Source organism: Eurosta solidaginis, chromosome 4, assembly GCF_040869045.1.
Source record: "Eurosta solidaginis isolate ZX-2024a chromosome 4, ASM4086904v1, whole genome shotgun sequence".
NCBI classification, from domain to species: domain Eukaryota; kingdom Metazoa; phylum Arthropoda; class Insecta; order Diptera; family Tephritidae; genus Eurosta; species Eurosta solidaginis.
The window spans coordinates 246,712,972-246,738,129 of record NC_090322.1 but is presented as its reverse complement, the minus strand read 5'-3'; the positions used below and the strand labels follow the sequence as shown (position 1 = coordinate 246,738,129).

General features: G+C 35.2%; 1 protein-coding gene across 23 annotated transcripts in view; it reads right to left on the bottom strand.

The window, feature by feature from the left end:
- Nucleotides 1-25,158, bottom strand: part of sd (TEA domain transcription factor 1 homolog scalloped) — a 486,093-nt gene that overhangs the window by 53,565 nt on the left and 407,370 nt on the right. For all 23 annotated transcript variants that reach the window (XM_067785456.1, XM_067785471.1, XM_067785464.1 and 20 more), the window contains one exon: nucleotides 18,297-18,435. In XM_067785456.1, coding sequence (XP_067641557.1) covers nucleotides 18,297-18,435 — 139 coding nt within the window. The remainder of the gene's footprint in view (nucleotides 1-18,296; nucleotides 18,436-25,158) is intronic.

Below are 25,158 nucleotides of genomic sequence, written 5' to 3'. Positions count from 1 at the left end.
GTCGCCGAATAATATATTTTGCAAAATAGAATTTGTTGTTGTGCTGCCGCATTTTCCAAGTGCTCCAGTAAGCTAAAGGTAAGCTAAGATATTGCTTGCGTTAAGTTTTGCCTACACTGATCACTTGCTAAAGATTTAAGGGGTTTACCTTATTTACCGTTAGCATGCCAAAGTAAAGAGAAAAACTACAAACACACACACACATCTGCACTTTATGCTCGTTTGTACTTCAAAGTGTATAAATAAATACCGGAAAATACACGTGTGCCAACACAATACATGCGTGTAATCACTCATAAACACACACACATACCCGTAGATTTAGAATCTAAGTTAGCATATACTTTTAGGCCAAGTCAACATGCGCATATTTTACTTCAGCATATTTGTCTTTGCCATATTTCAGTGGTCGGTTGTGTAGCCCCATATCTTAGACTCCTAGAAGAAGGCGATGTATGGGGCTGGGTGTGTATTTGGTACATACGTGTGGTATGAGTAACAAATGAAATATGTACACATTCAAACGAGCCAAAGTAATTGTTTGCGTGCACTGAGCGTCGTCTAACACATGCACACACACACACACACACACACATACAAAAGCACACTTATTCAGGTCGTCGACTTCTATTTAACTACTACTTGTTTTTTTGTTTTTTGTTTTCGCAAACTTTGATGTTTGATTTAAGGTAGCTCCCGACTTTGTGGGTGGACTCTATCGCGGGCATGTGCGCGCGTTTAGCAATAACTTTTGTTTTAGGCATTGTAGACATTCCTTTTGCGGTTAAGGTGTGTGTGTATATACCACAGTAATACGTATATGAATACTTGTACATATGTATGTATGTTCATATCAGGGATCGAATTTGTTATTTTCGAAATTTAAATTCAAAAAAAAACCAAAGGAAAGAACTTCCCTATTTAAAATTTAAACATGGCGAAATTGCTAAGAATTATGGAATAATTATATGAAATTTCAGCACTTTCTTTTTTTTTTGAGTGCAAGAAATAGTTTACAAAATTTAATTACATATTTTTAAGTCCAAATCATACTTTTTTATTTTTGTTTTGCCACTGTTTGTAATTTTTTGTATTGATCATAGTATTTTCAGTGTTATTTTTATTTTGGATTTTTTTCTGCGAATTTTAGTATCCCAAGTATAAAAAGTTTTTTATACTGTTTTAAATTTTTTTCCACTGTATTTTTTATTTCTTTAATTTGTTTTTTTTTTTTTTTTTTGATATTAAATAAAATTCATTTTGTTTACATTTTTATTACTTATTTATTTTGTTGTTTTTCGGTCCTTTTTAGTTAAATTTTTTGTTTACATAATTTGAATTTTAGTTTCGTTTTAATTTTAATTTTGTTTTTATTTTAACTTTACTTTTAATTTTTATTATTATTAATTATTTTAATTTTTGTGTATATATTTAATTTCTCTTTTATTTTTAACTTAAACTTTAGTTTTAATTTTAATTTGAACTTTAATTTAAGTTTAAGTAACTGTTAATTCTAATTTTAAACTAAGTTATAATTTTAATTTAAATTTAAATTTGATTTATAATCTTAACTTTAATGTTAATCTGACTTTAACTTTAGGTTTAGTTTTATTTTAATTTCAATTCAAATTTTAATTAAATGTTAATTTAATTTTTAATTTTAATTCTTATTTTAATTTTAACATTAACTGTAATTTAATCTTAATTCTAGTTTTAACTTTAACATAAATTTAAATTTTAATTTTAATTTGTATTATTTTATATTTTTGTATTGATTAGATTGTTTTAATTTTAGTTTTATGTTTTTTGTTTTTGGGTTTTTTTCTTTAATGTAAAAGTAAAAAAATTAATTCATGTTTTAAAATCAAAAGCAAGCTTAAAATTTTGGTTTAGGTTTTGATTTTCGTTCATTCTTCAATCTCTACTTATTTTACTTTTTTTTTTTTTTTTTTTTTAATTCGCGTTTTTTTATCATTTTTTTATTACTTTGGAAACTTTTTGTTCTTATTTTCCGTGTTTATTTAGTTTTAGTTTGTTTTACTTGTTTAGCTCTAATTTCTTTTATTTCGTTAGTTTATATTTAAATTTTTGTCGTTGCTTTTTTCTTTTCTTTTAGTTATTTTGAATGTAATAATTTACTTTTACTTTAATTATTTAAATTTTTTTTCAAAACCTTTTATTTTATTGTTTTTTTTTATTTTCAGTTTCATCTTACTTTATTGTAATCTTTTTTAAATAAAATAAATTTCTTTTGAATTTTTTTAAATATTTTTCTCATTTTAAGTTTTTGGTGGTTGTTTAGTTTTTGTTTTATTCAGTTTTAGCTTTTTTATTTCAAATGCTTAAATTTGTTTCATCTTAGCTTTGCTTTGTCAATTTTTTCAATTCCAATTTTATATTATTATATTGCTATTTTATTTTTTTATGTAAAAAAATTTTGTTCAAATTTTTTTATTTATTTTTTGTGTTTGTTTAGTTTCAGTTTTAAATTTTTTGCTTTTTCAGTTTTTTGTTGTTATTATTTTTTTAAATTGATTTATGATTTTATGTGAAAGATAAAAATGATTGCATATCTATTTTAGTTTGACTTTTAATTTAAAAGTCATAACCGTTTCGAGTCCTGATTGTTTTTTTTTTTGTTAAGGGATGAGTTAACGTATATGTATTTGTGAATATTTGTTTTTGCAATTTCTTTTCGTTCTTAGATTCCGGAGTTTGTTTGTTTGATTTATATTGAAAATGTGGCAAGCGGTTTAAGAAACTTTTCTAGTAAGAGACTTGTTCTCTGTCAAAAATTAGCAAAAGTTTTGCAAAAACATTTCTTATGCATTTTTCATGGTTAATTTTGATTTAATTTTCTCTCAATGAAAGTTTGAAAATTTCAAAATAATGATATGTATGTGATTGCTTCTTGCACAGCATTACCTAGAAAAACTTAAAACCGTCATATAAAGACTGTTTATGTTACCCTTCGCTCAGATAGCTATATAGCTCAACAATCTATGAGTAAATTCACTCGAACCCAGTTGGCTTAAGACACCCTTGGCTCCGAGCGCCGATCTTAAACAGCATTCAATATTTTCCGGCAAGCCTCGAGGTGTCCTCTTTGTACGAAATCCCATTTACTGGTGCTACAAAGTTGTATGTCTACTAGCCATCCCTCTCGTGACATAGATTTCCTGGTTCAGCTATAACGCCAAACATTTGAGTCCACAGAATATATACTCTGTACATCCTGCCCAAGCGCAAAGCTGGTATAAATATCTCCCTTCGATCCGCAACCACTGCTTTGACATACATATGTCTCTCTATTAGGGCATCCATCCGATACTGACTTATCAATCAAGCTCATATTATAGAGCGGTGCTTTTGATGTACAAAAACCTTTCCTGCTTCCTTACCTTAGACGGTTTTGGTGACTCTTACGGTTACAATGATGACTATCATGCCTATTAAGTCATTAGAGTTATTTATACAGATTCGGTTACAATCATGCTTAAAGTCACGGTTAAGTTTATGGTGGAAGTTATGGTTACATATTTAGTTATAGATAGGGAGAAATTGTTTATAACTGCGGCTATGTTTAAGTTCCGATAAGGGATACTTTACTATTACTGTTATTATAACGGTTAGAGTTACAGTTAGGACTTTTATTATAGTTACAGTCACAGTTACGATTGCTGTTACAGTTACGTTTGCGATTACAGTTACTTTTACAGTTCCGGTTAGAATTTCGGTTACAGTTACACGTTAAATTTAAGGGCAACCACTAAAACTTCTCTAACTAAATTTTGAAATATTTAGTACATATTTCTTTAGCACTCTAGCAGCCAGAAAATTACATCATATGTGTACATTTGGCAGGGTAGGACATGGAAGTTTTCATAACTCCAAATATGTTTGTGCTAATTAAGCTTTCTGCAATAGTGATAAATTAAGAAGTGTTCACACTTAACTAATTAAGTTTCATAAGAGCATGAGATGATGTCTCGCATTGTTATTTACTAGTAAGCAAATGCAAAACTGCATTTGTTTTGCAAAGATAAAAATATATAAATTTTTTTCTTTTTAACATTTGCTCCTATGCAGTTTTTTGCGATTTGAAGAGGAAATGGCAAGTCACAACGAGATAATTCACTCAAAAAGCAATCTACTTAATGTGTTTTCGGCTTAACAAAGTATGATTGTCAAACATAAGCAAAACTGCAATATATGGATGCGAGTATGCGCTGCTTCTGGCAAGTTGCTGCTGACGTTACTGAATTTGTTGAATACAAATATGATCATACGCACATACATACATACACATATCTAAGTACCACTATGAGCTTAAGTAACTAATCGCACTAAGGAAATCATTATGAACAGCCCATCAGCCCACACACATGCACCTAGGCTAGATTATATGAATGTTTGCATGTATGTATGTACACCTCAGCAGAAAGTCAGCTAGAAACATTTTTACATTTGCTCTATTAAATTCGACCACCTTCAGCGGTAAATGCGTGAGCAACCGCTCAGATTAAATAAAAACTTCATTAATAAACGCCAAAAAGAGAGTCAAATAAAAAAAAAAAGATAAAATATGGCAAATCATAAACGTTTTGTCTTTGCATATGAACCAATGGACACGAATGTGGTGGGCAAGTATAATGCGTTGTGCTGAGAAAAATTACAAATTTCTGTATGACATATAAATCATGATAACATACATTTGCCCATATGTAGTATGTGGAGTTGTTGTTGGCTGTTTGTATTAATCTTCAGTTTTTTCATCCTTTTTTCTTTTTGACTTCCTTATATGACAGAAGCTTCCAAACAATTATTATTCAATGCTAAAGCAATTTCAAAAAGATACTAGTAAGTAATACGGATCTAACGATCTAACTGGTCCAAAAACGACCACATCTGCACGGACATTTTGTAAGACTGGTTTCCTTGCAGGCTGGGGTAGCAATCCAACAGAGGTCCCACTTCGTTTACTAATGTATACAAGTTAACTCCTTGCAGCTATTTTTATGACTAGTCGGAATAACTGCGGGATGAGCGGTAGATGGTTAATTAGGCGGTTCAAAGGAAGAGGAGAAGTGTGTGGGTTGATAGGTTGCTGTGCTGCGTGCCCGAAGAGACAGAACCCAAGTAGCCCTCTTGAAGCCATTTTGATGCACATTCTCTTGAAACCAATTGCATATTGTACCCTGTGCGGGGAATGGTGAATTCATTGAAGAATACCAAAAATTACTGGAAAAATCGTGAGAAGTTGGGTGCTATCTAGAACAGACTGTGGTTTTAAATGATGGTGAACACTTGGCCATTGAACTGTGCCAAAGAATACGATATACCGATGGATGGTTATTGATGAATCGTAGAAGACGCTTGGTGGCTGCAGATTGGTGACTGAAAAAGCGATGTCCAAATGACCAATGCATCGATGGATGTGTAGAAGAAGTCTATTTCTGTATGGTGGAAGGTGGAGAGTAGAGTCCCAGTTAAGGCCACATAATGCGAATATCAAAAATTGCTTTTGAACTTACTCAAGACGCTTTATATGATTTTGAGAAACAGGGGACCAAACGCATGAGCAATACTCCAGTATTGGGCGGACCAGCGATGTGTAAAGAATCTTAGTGAGATACGGATCATCGAACTCTCATGCACTAATATCACTTTAAAGTATTTATTTTAAGTTTTTAGAATTGAATTAATTAGGAGCCTCCCATTAATATGCTGACAACACATATTCTCATCTCGCAGATCTGGTAATGAAGTAACGCAGCACTTCAGTATTAGCCTGTTATGGACTCCAATATATTTAAAATACCTTCAGAGCCGAATACGACCAACCACATCCCTCTAGATAAAGACTTCAAAACTACATGCGAGGTAAATGTACACAGGACCTGGCATCTTGTCACTTCCAATATGTCTGGACGAAATTGACTTTCCTATAAGAATAAAGACAAGTATACTTTTGTTACTGAATCAATTAGGTCAAAACTTAGTCCCTGGTGAGTGTACCTACTTAACCGTCATTATTATTGAGTACGACTTCACGCCGCTAGGACTAGCTTTCAGCCCAAGTCTAATAACTATAAAACAGTGATTCCTCTATATTTGTAAAACTGCCACTATCACAGAAACTATTCAACCTAGTTGGATGAAGTTTGGTCTATAGATATCTCTAGGCTCTGCAACTAAGAATCTTTTTACAAGGTTGCCGTTTATTTGAAATTTTTTAGAACTTATATGAGATATACCATTAAACTAAAGAAATTTGTATGCCGTATTTCAGCAAAGATGTTTTGAAGTGGGGTTGCCACCTAACCGCATGATATATTTTTCTTTGTATAACCCTTACTATCTAAGAAACTGTTCTATTGAGTAGAGTTGCCATTACTCTATACATTCGCTACCAACTCTCCACTGCTTTGCCCGCTTGGAACACATTTTGGATATGTATATATATGTAAAAGGTACGCTACCTTCAAACTCCTTCCCTTAGGGATTGTCCCTTCACGCTCTTTTTATAAGGTTGCCACCTATTTGAAATTTTCAAACAAATTTAGTGAGATACGCCGAAATGGATATCAAACGAAACGTATTAAAGATAATTTAAAAAAATTTCGAGCAGAGTTGCCAGCTAACTTTAACTATGAATTTGCAAAAAACTTTATTGTGAAGCTGAAGAATTACTGGACCAAATTATATACGGTCAGCTAAACTTGATGACCCACATACTGATTATTATCGTAGCTGATGATGTGTACGGGGAGATGAAAGTGTACACCGTTTAGGCACAAAGTCGAATACAATTGGCAACACTTGGCGGTCGCTTTATTTACGTACATATGTTGCGAACTGAAAAAAATCAACATCAGGAAACTTATAATGCTTGTGCTGTGTATGTGTGGCCAAGTAAAGGTCTATAAAATGTAACCCAATACTTTCGTGTGATATAATCAAAATGACGCTGACTCGACTCGCGACATAAAAGCGAAGATAGTGAAAGGCAAGAAACCGCTAAAAACACTGAGAATAAAAAAAAACGTAGTAATAAGAAAATATAAGAAGTCGAAAGGAAATGTGTGGGTGCCCAATCGCAAAGTTTGTCTGCGATTTTGAGAGGCGAGTAGACCAGGCAGTTACGATAAATATCCATAATCCACATACTCATAAGTACTTCTACATGAATTCTTAGATACATGCATATGTACATGAGTATTATGAAATACGCGCAGCGGCAGCTGAATGACAATATCTGCAACTGGGCAGATGTGGATCCACATATGTACGTACATCCGTATCTATGTAGCTACATTGGCAAAAGTTGGGCGCAGCGCTTCTTAATGTCTGCCTTAAAGCACTACTAAATAGCGTAAATCTGCAACTAAATTGATAATTTCAATACTTTTTTTGTTGTAATTTTTTGTATTGCAGCAGATTTTAATGAATGAACGAATGTCTTGAACACGTAGAGAGTATATAATATATACTGAAGGCATGTGCATGCTTTCATATACAACGTAGGAGGCAACAAGTGCGATAAGAATATTATGAACTGTTGGCACACTCTGTATACATATATCAGACAGTGTTTGAAGTAAATACATAGACGGACAGCGAGTGTGATATGCATAAAGCGGCTATGAGGTGGACTGTATCCAATGCAGGTAAGAAAGTCCCGGGAAGAGGCACGAAAGAATACATCCAAACACAGACCCCCACTGAAAAAAGAGTACTAAATTGCCATTGAATAAAAAACTGTCTAAGGAGCTAGAAGAACAAAAGGTTTCCGAACCAAGAGTTTATGGAGCGAAATGAATAGGTGGTCGGGCTTTTTGGTATATGACGGGCGGGGTAGTTAGGATGTTGTCGAAGACTACTTCTACTTCTAGAGTGACTTGAGTCTAGCAACAATTGGGCAGCATTGGACGATAGCGAGAACACGGCAAGCAAACACGTAGAGCAAAATAGCCACAGTTAGGCGTCTACTCTTTCGGCTTAACAAAGGTGCTGACTTTCTTAATAAACACCACGTTTCCATGATTTGCACGTATATTGTTCCAGTCGTTATGGCAGCGCCGTAAGGATTTTCTCTTTAGCCACCCAAATCGGGCTGCAGAGCTGAGGGAGGGTGTTTGCTTCAATTACATAGGCCTTTCGCGCTATCTTCATTTCGACTGTAGTTGATATCCAAATGTGGAGGAATCTTACACTCGAATGTGTAGTTGAATTGAACGCGTTTCATATAGGCCTCGAACCATATCAATGTGTTGATATGCCCAAGCGCACCAACAATTGGGAGCAAGGTAATTGAACAGCGGGCGCTTATAAAAGCTTTGGTTTACCCGTTTGCATTGGTGTGCCGTGAACCAATTTCGAAGGCGGCAGCGACTCACGTAAAATCCATCATACGTTGACTAGGCCATAATAGCGAATTCAAGAAGATGATCCGGTACAGATAAAGGCCCCACTCCGTAAAAAGGACGAAGTGGAAAGCGATTTCAGATCCCTTGGTGTTTCGAGTCGCTAAGCAACGCAACAAAGAGTCGACTGACGGGATTTGTTAGACCGACAAAACCGTATTGATGGTTAACCGCCAATTAGGCGAGAAAGTAAGTAAACAGAAAGGGACTTTGACGAAAAGACAAAGGATAATTATAATGATAATAATAGTTACGTGGTGGTGTTAGTTATGAAGAGATGCGGACTTGAAAATGTAAATGAAGGTGAAGATTTAGAAAAAGTCGAAAATAAAGAATATACGTACTTTTTTCCTTAGAGTTACCGCTATAGATTTATGGTTACGATTACCATAACGGTTATGGTAACGGCAATGGTTAGGATAAATGTTACGGTTACGACTATGGTTATAATTACAGTTACCGTTACGCTATGATTACAGTTACGGTTACTCCAATGGTTATGAATACGGACACAGTTAGGGTTGCTCTTACGGTTACGGATACGCTTATTATTACGGTTACTTATCTGATTTCTGGTGTAAACAAAGAAACATTTACGGCTATTCTCGGATTACGGGCACGATTTTGGTTACGCCTATTACAATAGTTACAGTTTCGGTTATTTGTACGGCAACGTATATGGTGTTGGTGTTGTAATGATTTTATTTCACGGTAATGATTACAGTTACTGTTAAGGTTTCGCCTACAGTTAAAGTTATCTTTATAGTTATGGCTATGGTTGCTGCTACCTCGTTTTAGAGTTTTTTTGCTATTTTGAATTTAGTTTGCGATTTCGCGCTTATGTCTGCTGTTATTTTTGTATGTACTTTATATTTATTTTATAGTCTTGATTTTTTAAGTAAATTTATTTTTCTGTTGACTTTACAAATCTTTTCCAACGCGCTTCGGTCAAAATTGCTGAGACATGATTCGCGTGGGCGTCTTAAATTGCATGGCTGGTAAATTTGTTTTATATGCATATAGATATGAACACATACAGTAGGGAACAGAAAAATAGCAGTGGTAACTGTTTTCAAACTTCGGCAATTTAACTTCTCTTTTTTTCGATAAAACTTCCATAAAATTTGTAACTGGGACTAAGCAAACCAATCAAAAAATGTTTTTAGAAAAATTCGAAAATTTGGGAAAAATTTGCGAAAAGTTGTGTCTGGAGTTCTCTTAACTTATGCATTTGGATATAAAGTTTTTTAGCTCAATCAATTTTAGTCTGGCAAAGTACAAGTTATATGTCTCTCAAAATTTGCGTTGTTTTTAAACGGTTTTATTCAGCTTGAGTTGACAGGCTGCACGGCCGTTGTGAACGAATCTTGTAACTGAAATTTAAGTAACTTCCCGATAAGCTACAAGCTTGAAACTTGGAATATGGTTCAGAACCCGATGACAATGCAATAATAAGAAAAAAAATCGCCGCTAGGTGGCGCATGGATCGAGATATTCACAAAAATCGTATTTGTGACCCGATTTGGCTCATATTTGGAACACATAATATATGCAAGGATAGAAATCGACCTGTGAAAAAAATCGCCGCTAGGTGGCGCATGGATCGAGATATTCACAAAAATCGTATTATTGGTCCGATTTGGCTCGTATTTGGAACACATAATACATGCAAGAATAGAAATCGACCTGTGAAAAAAAATCGCCGCAAGGTGGCGCATGGATCGAGATATTCACAAAAATCGTATTCGTGGTCCGATTTGGCTCATGCTTGGAACACATAATACATGCAAGAATAGAAATCGATCTGTAAAAAAAAAATCGCCGCTAGGTGGCGCATGGATCGAGATATTCACAAAAATCTTATTTGTGGCCCGATTTGGCTCATATTTGGAACAAATAATACATACAAGAATAGAAAGCGACCTATCAAAAAAAAAATCGCCGCTAGGTGGCACAAGGATCGAGATATTCACAAAAATCGTATTTGTGGTCCGATTTGATTTGGTCCATATTTGGAACACATAATACATACATGAATAGAAAGCGACCTGTGATGCCCGATTTGGCTCATATTTGGAACAAATATTGCATACAGTCCTGTAGAAGTGACATCAAAATATTTTGGAGTTGGAGGAGGGACAAGTATACGTGGCGCAGAGTCGAGTAAAGTCTTTGGAAGGATTATGTATTGAGGACTTAGATTGTAACAAATTGTCAGGAAATAGTCCTTGTAATAATGAGTCACTAAATGAACTAAATAGAATGAGATATAATAGGCAATTAAATAAAGACTAAAAACTTGAAAATAAAATAATTAAAAAAAAAATTTTAAGTTAAACAGTTTTATTGAAAACAATACTTACATGAAGTAATAATAATACGAAAAGGTAGAAAATAATTAGGTAGGTCCTAGGTACTAGTCATCACACTCCTTATCAATCTATGGCGTTGATCAGACAATTAAATAAAAGCGTTGGACGCGTCATATTTCTATTGATAGTCATAAGTAAAACCAACTGAACCTTAATCAGGTTATGCTACGCCTCACATTTTTAGAAATTTCACGCGCCCAACGCTTTTATTTAATTGTCTGATCAACACCATAAATTGATAAGCAGTGTGATGACTAGTACCTACGACCTATCTAATTATTTTCTAGCTTTTCGTATTATTATTACTTCATGTAAGTATTGTTTTCAATAAAACCGTTTAACTTAAACATTTTCTTGAATTATTTTTTTGACAATTTTTTTTGCCATCCATCCTTAGCAATATTTGAGATTTTCTTCCACATAGAAAAATTTCACCAAAAATCTTAAACAGTTTTTATGCGAATTTGTAGAGATCTATACCTTGCACTTTGTGAGACTAAAATTGATTGGGCTATAAAACTGTATACTCCAAAAAAAAATTGGAAAACTTTAAATAAAAAGTGCCAAAATGTGTTTGATATTTATTTGCATAGTTTAAGTTACAAAATTCATAGAAGTTATTTCTCGAAATATCAAAAAAAGTGCTCAACTGATACCTAAGCGACCCTGACCACCCACATCATTGGCACACTGGCAGGTGCTACCATGCCACCCACCTACCACAGCACGCACTAACACTAACACATTCACACACATATATTGCCCAACCACATACACATTTGTACATATAAACAAATTTAACACAAAACACAATTTTTTAAACTTAAACTTTAACTTTCTTCGGTTTTCTTTTTATACCTCGGGTACAAGGCGACTGCAATGTGAAAAACTATGGCCCTTCGTGCCGGATAACTGGCTCGTATGGAAGTTTCACTTAGACCACTATGCCGTCTAAGCGGGCGAGTATGGTTAAGCGACTTAAACTATGAACAATTTTTCTTTCGTTTTGATTAACCATTGAGTACGCTTGTAATTCTCAACTGGTTAGTGAAATATTCTAATGACATAATTAAAAACTTTTATCCCAAATCGGGGTTTTTCACAGCAAAATACGGTGGCTCAAAATGCAGCCAATAAGTTAGAGCTCAAGTGCTCACCCTAAATGATTACATTAGCGGTAAAATGGCGAAATGAAGAAGCTTCTCTTTGAGAGCCCATGTTCCCGCAGCATAGCGACTTCTATTATAGTACAAAAACAAATAAATAAAATAAACATATAAAATAACATACAGTCCACTAAAATATTAAATAATATAATTATAAAATAATAAAAATATATGTAGTTAAAAAAAAAACAACTTAAAAACACGTAAATATGGTGCGGTTTTAGTATCTACAATCCACTTAGATGTTTGATGTTTATAGCACCGTAGCACAGAGATTCGTGTCTCCGCTATTAAGCACAACTCGTTTTGTAGCGAGTTATTTAACCAGTGCCGCGAGTCTTCAATAATTGCCGTTAGATGGATCTAACTCTTCTTTGTGCGCCTAGCTTAGAGAGTTACAAACAAGCACAAATAAAAGTGAAGTTAATATAAGCGTGTTAAAAACTATTCACCCTTCGAATCACCAAAGCTTAGATAATTGGTGAAATTTAGAAAAAAATGGCACGGCCCTTATTTTACTCGCTGCTGTATATTTAAAGACTAAATATGAATATACATACATTGTATGTATAATAAATATAAAACAAATTCAGTTATATGCGCTAGCAGAAGGGTTCAAACAAGCATAACGGGGAGAACTGATCTGCACAGTGAAATAGTGAGGTAAGCTAAGAACCAATTTAGGGAGTAGGCGGAAGGTGTTGTAGATAAAAACAGAAAACAAAAAAAAAAAAAACATAAAAATATTTCAGTGTACATGCGCGCATATCTATAGAGTAGGAAATATGCTGTAATCGCATTAAAGCTCACTACATGCTTCCCACATTTGACAGATCACTGCGCTTTATTTTTGCTTAAACAAAGATTTGCAATAGTAGAGCGCATTTTTATACTCAGCGTTCTTTGCACACAGAGTATATTAACTTTGATTGGATAACGGTTGGTTGTACAGGTATAAAGCAATCGAGATAGATATACACTTCCATATATCAAAATTATCAGTACCGAAAAAAAAATTTGATTCAGCCATGTCCGTCCGTCCGTCTGTCCGTTAACACAATAACTTAAGTAAATTTTGAGGTATCTTGAAGAAATTTGTTATGTAGGTTCCTGGGCACTCATCTCGGATCGCTATTTAAAATGAACGATATCGGACTATAACCACGCCCACTTTTTCGATATCGAAAATTTCGAAAAATCGAAAAATGCGATAATTCATTACCAAAGACGGATAAAGCGATGAAACTTGGTAGGTGAGTTGAACTTATGACGCAGAATAGAAAATTAGTAAAATTTTGGACAATGGCACCGCCCACTTTTAAAAGAAGGTAATTTAAAAGCTTTGCAAGCTGTAATTTGGCAGTCGTTGAAGATATCATGATGAAATTTAGCAGGAACGTTACTCCTATTACTATATGTGCGCTAAATAAAAATTTGAAAAATGGAATGAAGAACACGCCCACTTTAAAAAAAAAATTTTTAAGTCAAATTTTAACAAAAAATTGAATATCTTTACAGTATATGAGTAGATTATGTCAACATTCAACTCCAATAATGATATAATAAATAAATAACTAAATGTAAGGAGCGATAACCTGCGAAGAGATCTAAGACCGAGCTTCTCTTCCAATTTGCGTCGTGCTCCTCTTGATTTTCCCTACAAATTGGCCGGACGGGACCTACATGTTTTATGCCGACTCCGAACGACATCTACAAGGCAGATGAGTTTTCACTGAGAGCTTTTCATGCCAGAAATACACTCGGAGCGCTTGCCAAGCACTGCCGAGGGCCGACCCCGCTTAGAAAAATTTTCTTCTAATTGAAAAACCTTATTTCTAAAATTTTGATGTTGCTTTAATGCCAATAATGATACGGTGCAACAAAATACAAAAATAAAAGAAAATTGCAAAATGGGCATGGTTCCGCCCTTTTTCATTTTATTTGTCTAGAATACTTTTAATGCCATAAGTCGAACAAAAATGTATCAATCCTTGTGAAATTTGGTAGGGTCATAGATTCTATGATGATAACTGTTTTCTATGAAAATCGGTTGAAGCCACGCCCAGTTTTTATACACAGTTAACACGATAACTTGAGCAAAAATCGATATACATATCTTTACTAAACTCAGTTCACGTAATTATCTGAACTCACTTTGTATTGGTATAAAAAATGGCCGAAATCCGACCATGACCACGCCCACTTTTTCGATATCGAAAGTTACGAAAAATGAAAAAAAAAAAATGCCATAATTCTATACCAAATACAAAAAAAGGGATGAAAGAGGGTAATTGGATTGGTTTATTGACGCAAAATATAACTTTAGAAAAAACTTTGTAAAATAGGTGTGACACCTACCATATTAAGTAGAAGAAAATGAAAAAGTTCTGCTGGGCGAAATCAAAAGCCCTAGGAATTTGGACAGGAATACTGTTCGTGGTATTACGTATATAAATAAATTAGCGGTACCCGACAGATGATGTTCTAGGTCACCCTGGTCCACATTATGGTCGATATCTCGAAAACGCCTTCATATATACAACTAAGGGCCACTCCCTTTTAAAACCCTAATTAATACCTTTAATTTGAAACCCACATCGTACAAACACATTATAGAGTCACCCCTGGTCCACCTTTATGGCGATATCTCGAAAAGGCGTCCTGCTATAGAACTAAGGCCCATTCCCTTTTAAAATACTTATTAACACCTTTCATTTGATACCCATATCGTACAAACCAATTCTATTTACCCCTGGTCCACCTTTATGGCGATATCTCGAAAAGGCTCTTCCTATAGAACTAAGGCCCACTCCCTTTTAAAATACTTATTAACACCTTTCATTTGATACCCATGTCATAAAAACACATTCCAGGGTTACCCTAGGTTCAGTTTCCTACATGGTGATTTTCCTTTATTTTGTCTCCAAAGCTCTCAGCTGAGTAGGTAATGTTCGGTTACACCCGAACTTAGCCTTCCTTACTAGTTTTTTTTTAAGTTTTTCCTTCACTTTTTTCCTTCAAGATCTTTTCTGCATTACTTTGCTGCGTTTCTTGGCAGATTTTATGATTATTCGCAGAACGTGCTGGAAAATTGGCAAATTATTTGCAAAAAAAAAAAAAAATTTACACTCATATGTTCGTTTTGTCTGTTGGTTGATTTAATTGTTGATTATGACAGCAGCGAGATTATAAATGCTTTTAAGTGGTTTGTCGCGCGTTTTGTGTCGTTCGCTATGCAATTGAGAGCTACAATTTTTTTTGGCTGCTGCTTTATGAATTTTTGTTTTAAATTTTTTTAAAGTACATTTTGTGGTTTTTGTTGACGATTTTACTTAAGTGCCAATTAAGTTGGTTGAATGGTCGAAATATAATAAAATTTAATGCTTTGCTAACCGAGCCAATGAGCTGTGATATTTTACACTGTCAAATATTGGCAGATTGTCGTTGTGAAATGGAAGATTTGACAGATACATAGAAAGATAGGTTTTTTGGGGAAAGTAAAGTTGCAGCACAAATTTCGGTGATAATTTTATCACCGTGGGAGAGTGAATGTTATTTTCAACTATTTTTTTATAATTTTACTTATTTTTAGCTTAAGTGCTATATACCACAAACAACTATAGATAAGACTCACCATTGCGGATAAGACAAGTATGTAATCTTCAGGTTGGAAAATTACAAATCGAACCGATCAACCGATTTTCAAAGAACTATCGTGGTCTCATCCTGTCTCCCTTTCTATCACCCGCGTGCGCCCCCATATTGAACATACTGTCAAAACGGTAAAAAGTGATCATCTTGACCATAGTACAGGTATACAAGTATGATATGTATGAGAGGGAAACAATTCCTTTCTCTTTCTAACACTCTGCAGTTTGACACTTCGGTCAGTGTCAAACTATTGTGGAACTCAGTGGAACCTGCGTGGAATATGCGTTTGACACTGAACGAAGTGTCAAAATTACCGGTGTTGCTGTCGTAGAAAGCGACGCAGGGAAACAAAAAAAGGAGCGGAATATCAGATATGGGTTGCTGTGATGGTAGATTTTTTTGAACGAATTTAGTATGAAAATGTAGTGCACCTATATGGGTTCTACAGAAAATTACACAAAAGTCTTGAATTTGGGTATCTGAGGACGCGTAGTTATACCAGTATTAAGAATACAAACACGGGTTAATTTTTTCTACCCGTTCAAAAGTTCTCCGGGAAAAACAATTTGAAACCGAGGTCGACTGCAATAACCCGTCCAAAAATGTGGAAAGAGAAATGAAAAGACGCATTTTGTCCTATTATCAATAGTCCAAAGGCCAAAAAGTATTCGAGTTATTGGAAGCGAGGCAAAAACGCGTCTAATAATACCTCCCCCGACGGTTTTGGTCGTGTTTTAGCAATCGTCCCCGGTAAAAAAGTATCACAATTTGTTAATTAAAATTGTCCAAAACATATGGATTTTAAAGAGAGATTTAATTAAGTTCTCGTTTGAAAGTAAATAAGTATATTTCTTTGTAATTTTACAATAAAAATTTTACGCAGTTTTCGTTAGCAGCTAATTCACTTTTCTTGGACCTAAGAAGTACGACAGTGCCAAATAGCATCCACAAAAAAAAAACGAACAAGAGCAAGCATTTTATCAGGTGAGCGTGGCTGTGTATGTGCGTGCTGCTACATATCCTACTTGTAGACCTGTACTATGATCTTGACATGATGTCTGGTAGTTAACGTATAAGACATCACACTTGTTTTGTACACAATGAGAACCACCTCACTTTTCACAAGTGCTGTGATATGCTAACTGTTGAAGCCAAAGGGCTTGCAATAGTTGGGAGTCGCTGGTGTTCTCCCGATTCAACCGTTCGCCACAAAGCGACACTATTATTGGAAAATCACCGGTGAGGATTTGCATGCTAGGTTGGAAGTAGCTGATGATTGGCTGGAACTAGCAGTCTTTTGATAACCATCAACAGCAGCGTATCGAGCCATCATCACCTCCTACAGGTAACCTAGTGTGATAAACTTGCTATTGTATAGATCTACCTATATCCTTACCTACCTAGTTATTTTGAAATACAGTCCTATTATTATATACTAATTCGCTTTGTTTTATTACATTTGTGCTAATCTGTCGTGAGCTCGTACCGGCAGTTCCTTCGCTCGATTTCCCCCCTGAATACTAACAAAGCGAAATCGTGCTAAAAACTGCAAAACTAAGCATCAAGTTAGTCGGTGATTCCAACTCTTCGTCCTTCCCACGGCTGCTGCAAGAAAAGCGTCCACTATTTTCAGTGTTTCAGCGTGCAGATCTAGCATAAATGCGACTGAATTCGCGGTAACGAAGTCCATAGTATAGTCGAATGCTCAACTAGCATAATGTTTTGACTCTGTACTCCATTTCTGTTCCAGGTAGGGTGAGACGGCTTAACATTTTCTATGCGTATGGTACCGCTTTCACTTTGGTCAAGGAGTAGGTATGTAGCTTTTGGGATAGTTTTGTTAGAGGACAGAGAAATCTAAATCTAATTTATTATTTCAATAATTCCATTAATGAAACATTGCTTTGAAGCAAGAAAAGAAACCAGTATTCGGTGCATAGGTTGACTGCAAAAAGCACTCTCAGACTAAGTTGAAAAAACCCATGGAAATAAGTCAATTATGAGAAAGAATATTGAATGGAATGGAAAGAATAAGACTAAACGGCACGAAACTAAGCTAACGTCCGGCATTTACTAAATCACATCAGTTGTTGGCTTGCAGAGCAGGAATACAGAGTATCCTTCCATTAACATCGCGGCATGTCAGACACTATAACCGAGCCCGTTCATTATTGAAGTGCTTTCCAAGTCGAGGTCTATGCCGTAGTAAGTATAGCTAAATTTCTTCAGTATAGTGCGACTCTAAGTACAGACAGGCTTCCATGAACGGCATTGGAATTCAATTTGATTTAATTGGAAATTGTACAATAGTGACGAGTGGCATTCTAGGCTATTTACGGTTCTTCGTATAAATTAGCGGGACCCCTACACTTTCAATGCGCTCTCGCTAAGGTAAATGAAAGACTGATGACTTTTTGCTGAGAAGTTTTCCATGGCAGAAATATAGCCGTAGGATCTGCACACCGCCAAATGCGATTCCGGATGAGAAGATTAATATATGTACATATAATAATATACATATGTATATAAATATTTTTATTTGAGGCAATTCAATTTTTGTTGTCAAACGAAGTTTTTAAGGTAGTTCTTTAAAAAATATTTGAAAAACGTTTAAATATTTCACAATTTTCCCCTAACAAATTTTTTTCTATAACATTATTTGCATATATTGCTTGACTTACCATACATTTTACCCTCATCGGATAGAATAATTTTCCGTCGCCCACATGGCGGATATATTGAGAGAGCCTCTTGAAAACTCTGTTCGATATCGGGGCTCCACACACCTTCCGCATCGGCAGAGGAGAGATCTTTTTCATCCTGCAAAAGAAATTAAACAACAAAAATGTTAGTTAAATATATTAATGAAGGACTTAAATTTACTTAAGTAAAAATGTGTAACTTAGAATTCCGTTCAGCGCTGTGTAATTAAAGCGTAAGATTTAGTCGGGCAGTAGCTCACTTTTGCGCTTAAAAGTGTCCTAGTGCTTCATATAATTTTTCAACGTTAATGAAAAATTGTCCAGAGATAAAAATGAAAGGATAATAAAAATTGCAAGTGGATAAGTGTGTAGAAGTGCGATCTCTCTACCCTTATGCCATGGCACAGTGGGTCAATTTATATATTCTTTTGTCTTATTTAAATTTAAGCTATTGGCTTAGACTAAATGAAACAGAATTGAGCTTGAGGATTGTTTTTCAATACTACGTCTATTGTTCTCTCTTTTCCTTACAACACTTCACGCAGGTCTTGTTATTTTCATAAAGCAAGTGCTTGCTTTGGACTAAGAGTGTGTAATACACATGTGTAATACGTACTGTGTATACGATCATGCTCTGACTATGGTGAGTCAAAATATTTCCCAGTTTTTTAGCCCAAGGCCCGATTTTTCAGTACAACTTCAACTCCGCTTAAACTTATTCTGCAGTTTTTAGTCACCTTTAACAGAAATTAATCTGAGTTTAAGTGGCCGATCTGGCAGTGTTAATCTCAAGTTAACCTATCAGTTGTTTGCGTTCGTTCGTAATGGCGTCGAATATACCCAACAAGCATTTGGGCTTGAGTGCCGTTGATAACTAAGATATTTCAATCTCAAAAGTTCTTTCGGAACAGTGGCTCAACTTGAGAATCATAGCGTTCTAAGCAAAACAAAAAGAAGTTTTTATAAAGCAAAAACTACCGTTACTTATGTTGGAAAAATTATAGTTCTCAACTCGTACTCAAGTGTGGCTAACTAATTTGACTTAAATGTAAGATTTCAATACTAAAGTATTTTCACGAAAATAAAATTCAACATGTATAATTTATTTTTCATTTATAACGCTTCATTACTGCTATAAACCAGGTGTTTATTTCTGCCAAGATTCCAAGGGCTTTTGATTTCGACCTGCAGAACTTTTTCATTTTCTTCTACTTAATATGGTAGGTGTCACACCCATTTTACAAAGTTTTTTCTAAAGTTATATTTTGCGTCAATAAACCAATCAAATTACCATGTTTCATCCCTTTTTTCGTATTTGGTATAGAATTATGGCATTTTTTTTAATTTTTCGTAATTTTCGATATCAAAAAAGTGGGCGTGGGCATAGTCGAATTTCGGCCATTTTTTATACCAAGCTAAAATGAGTTCAGGTAAGTACGTGAACTAAGTTTAGTAAAGATTTTTGCTCAAGTTATCGTGTTAACGGCAGCCACCGTGGTGTGATGGTAGCATGCTCCGCCTACCACACCGTATGCCCTGGGTTCACACCCCGGGCAAAGCAACATCAAAATTTTAGGAATATGGTTTTTCAATTAGAAGAAAATTTTTCTAAGCGGTGTCGCCCCTCGGCAGTGTTTGGCAAGCGCTCCGGGTGTATTTCTGCCATGTAAAGCTCTCAATGAAAACTCATCTGCCTTGCAGATGCCGTTCGGAGTAAGCATGTAGGTCCCGTCCGGCCAATTTGTAGGGAAAATCAAGAGGAGCACAACGCAAATTGGAAGAGAAGCTCGGCCTTAGATCTCTTCGGAGGTTATCGCGCCTTACATTTATTTTATTTTTATACCTTTCATGAAAATGAAATGGTATATTAATTTCGTCACGAAACCGAAAATTGTAAGTCCTTAAAGGAAAATAGATAGACCCACCATTAAGTATACCGAAATAATCAGGTTGAAGAGCTGAGTTGATTTAGCCATGTCCGTCTGTCCGTCTGTCCGTCTGTCTGTTTGTATGCAAACTAGTCCCTCAATTTTTGAGATATCTTGATAAAATTTGGTGAGCAGGTGTATTTGGGTGTCCGATTAGACATTTGTCGGAACCGGCCGGATCGGACCATTATAGCATATATCCTCCATACAACCAATTTTTCAGAAAAAGAGGAGTTTTGTAATATCTTACTCAATTTAACAGATTGAAGCTTCAAACTTCACCATATACTTTCGTATATTGCAAATATTCAATCTCATACAACCGATTGTTCAGATAAGAAGCTTTGTGCAATTTCTTCCCCATTTTAACAGCTAGAAGCTTCAAATTTCACCAAATGCTTACGTGTATAGTATATATTGTTGCCTGAAAAAATCATTGAGATCGGTGATTTATATAGTATATATCTCATACAACCGATTGTTCAGATAAGAAACTTTGCGCAATTTCTGCCCCGTTTTAACAGCTAGAAGCTTCAAATTTCACCAAATGCTTACGTATATAGCATATATTGTTGTCTGAAAAAATCATAGAGATCGGTGGTACATATATTATATACCCCATATAAACTGTATTTTTTTGCCCCTTTTTTACGGCTATAAGCTTCAAATTTCAAAAAATTTCATCAAATAGTTACGTTTACGTCATATATTGTTGAAATACGTGATTCGTAGTCATAGTTTTTATACGCAGACCACAAAAAACCTGAAACTTTGCATCCTCACACAAAGTACTTACCTATTTTTTATTTTATATTTATCTTAAAAATCGTTTAGGTATGTAGATCTGTTCACCAGATATTTCTTATCTTATACATCCGATTATTCGGAGATTACGAACGGGATAAGATTATTGTTCAGCCCCATTCGTGAAAGGTATGAAGTCTTCGGCATAGCCGAAGACAGTCCCGTCCTTACTTGTTTAATCTTGTTAACGGCCGAGCGGAAGGACAGACGGTCGACTGTGTATAAAACTGGGCGTGGCTTCAACTGATTTCGCCCAATTTCACAGAAAACAGTTATAGATTGGTAAATTTTTGTTCGACTTATGGCATTAAAATTATTCTAGACAAATTAAATGAAAAAGGGCTGAGCCACACCCATTTTGAAATTTTCTTTATTTTTGTATTTTGTTGCACCATATCATTACTGGAGTTTTTTTCAAAAGTGGACGTATCCGTCATTCGAGTTTGCTAATTTTTATTTAGCGCACATATAGTAATAGGAGTAAAGTTCCTGCCAAATTTCATCATGATATCTTCAACGACTGCCACGTTACAGCTTGCAAAACTTTTAAATTCCCTTATTTTAAAAGTGGGCGGTGCTACGCCCATTGTCCAAAATTAGTAATTTTCTATTCTGCGTCATAAGTTCAACCCACCTACCAAGTTTCATCGCTTTGCCCGCCTTTGGTAATGAATTATCGCACTTTTTCGGTTTTTCGAAATTTTCGATATCGAAAAGTGGGCGTGGTTATAGTCCGATTTCGTTCATTTTAAATAGCGATCTGAGATGAGTGCCCAGGAACTTACGTACCAAATTTCCTTAGGATACCTTAAAATTTACTCAAGTTATCGTGCTTACGGACGGACGGACATGGCTAAATAAATTTCTTTTTTCGCCCAGATCATTTTGATATATAGAAGTCTATATCTATCTCGATTAGTTTATGCCGTTACGGGGTACCGTTATGCGAACAAAATTAATATACTCTGTGAGCTCTGCTCAGCTGAGTATAAAAATGTTCAAACTTAGGCCCGGTTTTTTCATAGCTGGTTAAGCTAGGCTTAATCTTAGTTTGATTCGATCTAGTAAAACTACATAGCAATTTTTAAGTCATTGTTTACGGCGGTCTTTTGGGTTGGCTTTTTTGTACAGCAGCATTGGTTTTTCATTATCTATATAGCTTGTTGATCATTCTCCAATCGCTATCCAACCTTTGAGAAATTTTGTAAAAATTACAGTTGAGTTAAACTCCAACGTCATTCTCAAAATATTATCTAACCTTTGAGAGATTTTCAGATGCCATATGATTGTGCTGGATAAAATTTCTCTAGTTGATTGCCTAAATTGGATATCAAATTGAGGTGGAGTTGGAAAAAAGTATTCTCTGAGATGGTATCACCACAGCCAACAGCTATTTATTTTGGAATAATGTTCGTGGTATTATATATATAAATAAGTTATCGGTACCTGACAGATGATGTTCTGGATCACCCTGGTCCACAGTTTGGTCGATATCTCGAAAACGCCTTCACTAAGGGCTACTCCCTTTAAAAACCCTCATTAATACCAATTTGATACCCATATCTTACAAACACGTTATAGAGTCACCCCTGTCTACCTTTATGGCGATATCTCGAAAAGGCGTCCACCTATAGAACTAAGGTCCACTCCCTTTTAAACAATCATTAACACCTTTCTATTGGTACCCATATCGTACAAACACATTTCAGGGTTACCCTAGGTTCATTTTCCTACATGGTGAATTTCCCTTATTTTGTCTCCATAGCTCTCAGCTGAGTATGAAATGTTCGGCTACACCCGAACTTAGCCTTCTTCTTGTTTTATTTTTAGGTTGTAAACACAGAAGTGTATACAAGTTTTTGTTTTTGGCTTTATAACCTTTTTGACTCTGTAGTGAGTCCGGCGATACCTATTAAAATGTGCATGTCGTTTTTTAACAGTCTTATATGTATATCACTGCTTGAAGTGAAAGATATATCAGACATGCGGACGCAAATGCAGCTGTAATGCCCTCCGGCATCGATGTACCAATCACTTAATATAGAGGCAACCAACCATATTTGGTTTCCAAATTCTACTTTGAATCAATCTCTTCTCTTATTTTGTTGTTCTGTGGGCTTCTTTGTCGGCAGAATTATTCCAACAAATGATGGTTTCTAATGAAACGCTTTATCGCTGCCGAATAAAGGAAACACACTGTATAACTTTATATAAATATTTCTTGATTTTATTCGCGGATGAACCACGGTGTTTGCGATTTAGTTTTTACAAATTTATGATGAATGCGTGCGCTTGTCACGGCCGCTCGAACAAAGAACAAAGTAAGAAAGAGTATAAAACTCATTTTGACATTTATCATTGAATGACATGTGAATCGTGTCGCGAAGTAAAATGACTCTCATTGACTATTGTAAAAAGGCTAGTTAGTAAACCGCCACATACTCCCCCACCAGTGATCCACCGATCACGTTGAAAAAGTTACAAAACGATTGGGTTTTCTAATCAGTCTTCCTGATCGTGTTCTAACTTCTGTGGGTACACAGTTAACGTTATTGGATTTTTTGGCCTGTTCAAATTTTTGACTAAGAGGTTCATTGTTTTCTTTAACATTATTTTTTACAATAAAATTTTTGGTATTCGCTTCATTATTATCCTTATATGATACAGCTGCTTTTAAACGGTCACATGATACCGTTACCAATCTTCCATTTACCCGAATGTCGAAATTTTTTTCTTTTCGTTTAACAACTTCAAATGGGCCATCATATGGCTGTTTAAATGGTGCTCTAACGGAATCATCACGTAGGAATACATGTGTGCAATTCGAAAGTTCTTTTTGAATGAAACAATGGTTCACAGAGTGATTCGAAGTGACAATGGTTTTGATTTGGTTCATGACGTTTTTTAGATTTTTAACAAAATCTGTCGAGAGATCAGTAGTTTTGTCATCGAGAAAATCGCCCGGCAATCTTAAAGTTGTGCCGTATAACAATTCAGCTGGACAAGCTTGTAAATCATTTTTAATTGTCGTTCTTAATGCGAGCATGATTAAAGGTAACACGTCATACCAAGTTTCGTTTTGATGACACATGATTGATGCCTTCAGAGTTCTATGGAAACGTTCAATCAAGCCGTTGGCTTGTGGATGATAGGGAGTGGTACGGATGTGTTTACAACCAAGAAGACGATTCAATTCTTTGAATACATTCGATTCGAATTGTCGACCTTGATCGGTTGTGACATATAATGGTACGCCATAGTGTGAAATCCATCCACGAATGAGTGCATTGGCTACCGTTTCAGCTGTCATGTTTTCGATGGGGATTGTAACTGGCCAGCGTGAGAAACGATCAATGCATGTTAAGCAATAACGGAATCCCTTGGATAACGGCAAAGGTCCAATGATATCAATATTTATGTGTTTGAAACGACCGTCAGGTGCATTGAAATTAGCTAAAGCAGTTTTGTTATGTTTGTGAACTTTGCTTTTTTGGCAATTAACACATTCACTTGACCATTTAGAGACATCCGATTTGATGTTTGGCCATACATAACGTTCGGTTAATAAATTGACAGAAGCCCTTTTACCAGGATGCGAGATGTTGTGCACCAGATTGAAAATTCTCTTTCGCATGTTACCGACGATAAAGGGTCTGATTTGCTTAGAAGATGTGTCGCAATAAACGTGCAGATTAGAACCAGGAAGATAAATTTTGTTCAAATTTAAAGAACATGGGATTTTTCCTTCCAGAATGTCATTTAGTTCGTTGTCGTTTGTTTGAGAATTTGCTAGAAGTTCTAAGCTGATATCGTTAACTTTGATTTCTTCAATGCGCGACAATAAGTCTGCAACAACGTTATCTTTGCCGGAAATGTGACGAATGTCCGTTGTGAATTGACCAATGAAATCAAGTTGACGTGCTTGTCTGGGTGAAGCTTTGTCGGGATTTTGTCGAAAGGCAAATGTTAATGGTTTATGGTCAGTATACACAATGCAATTGCGTCCGTCGATCATAAATTTGTTGTGTTTGATTGCCTGAAAGATTGCCAAAAGTTCACGATCATAGGTGCTATAACGCTTTTGGGTATCGGTTAATCGTTTGGAATAG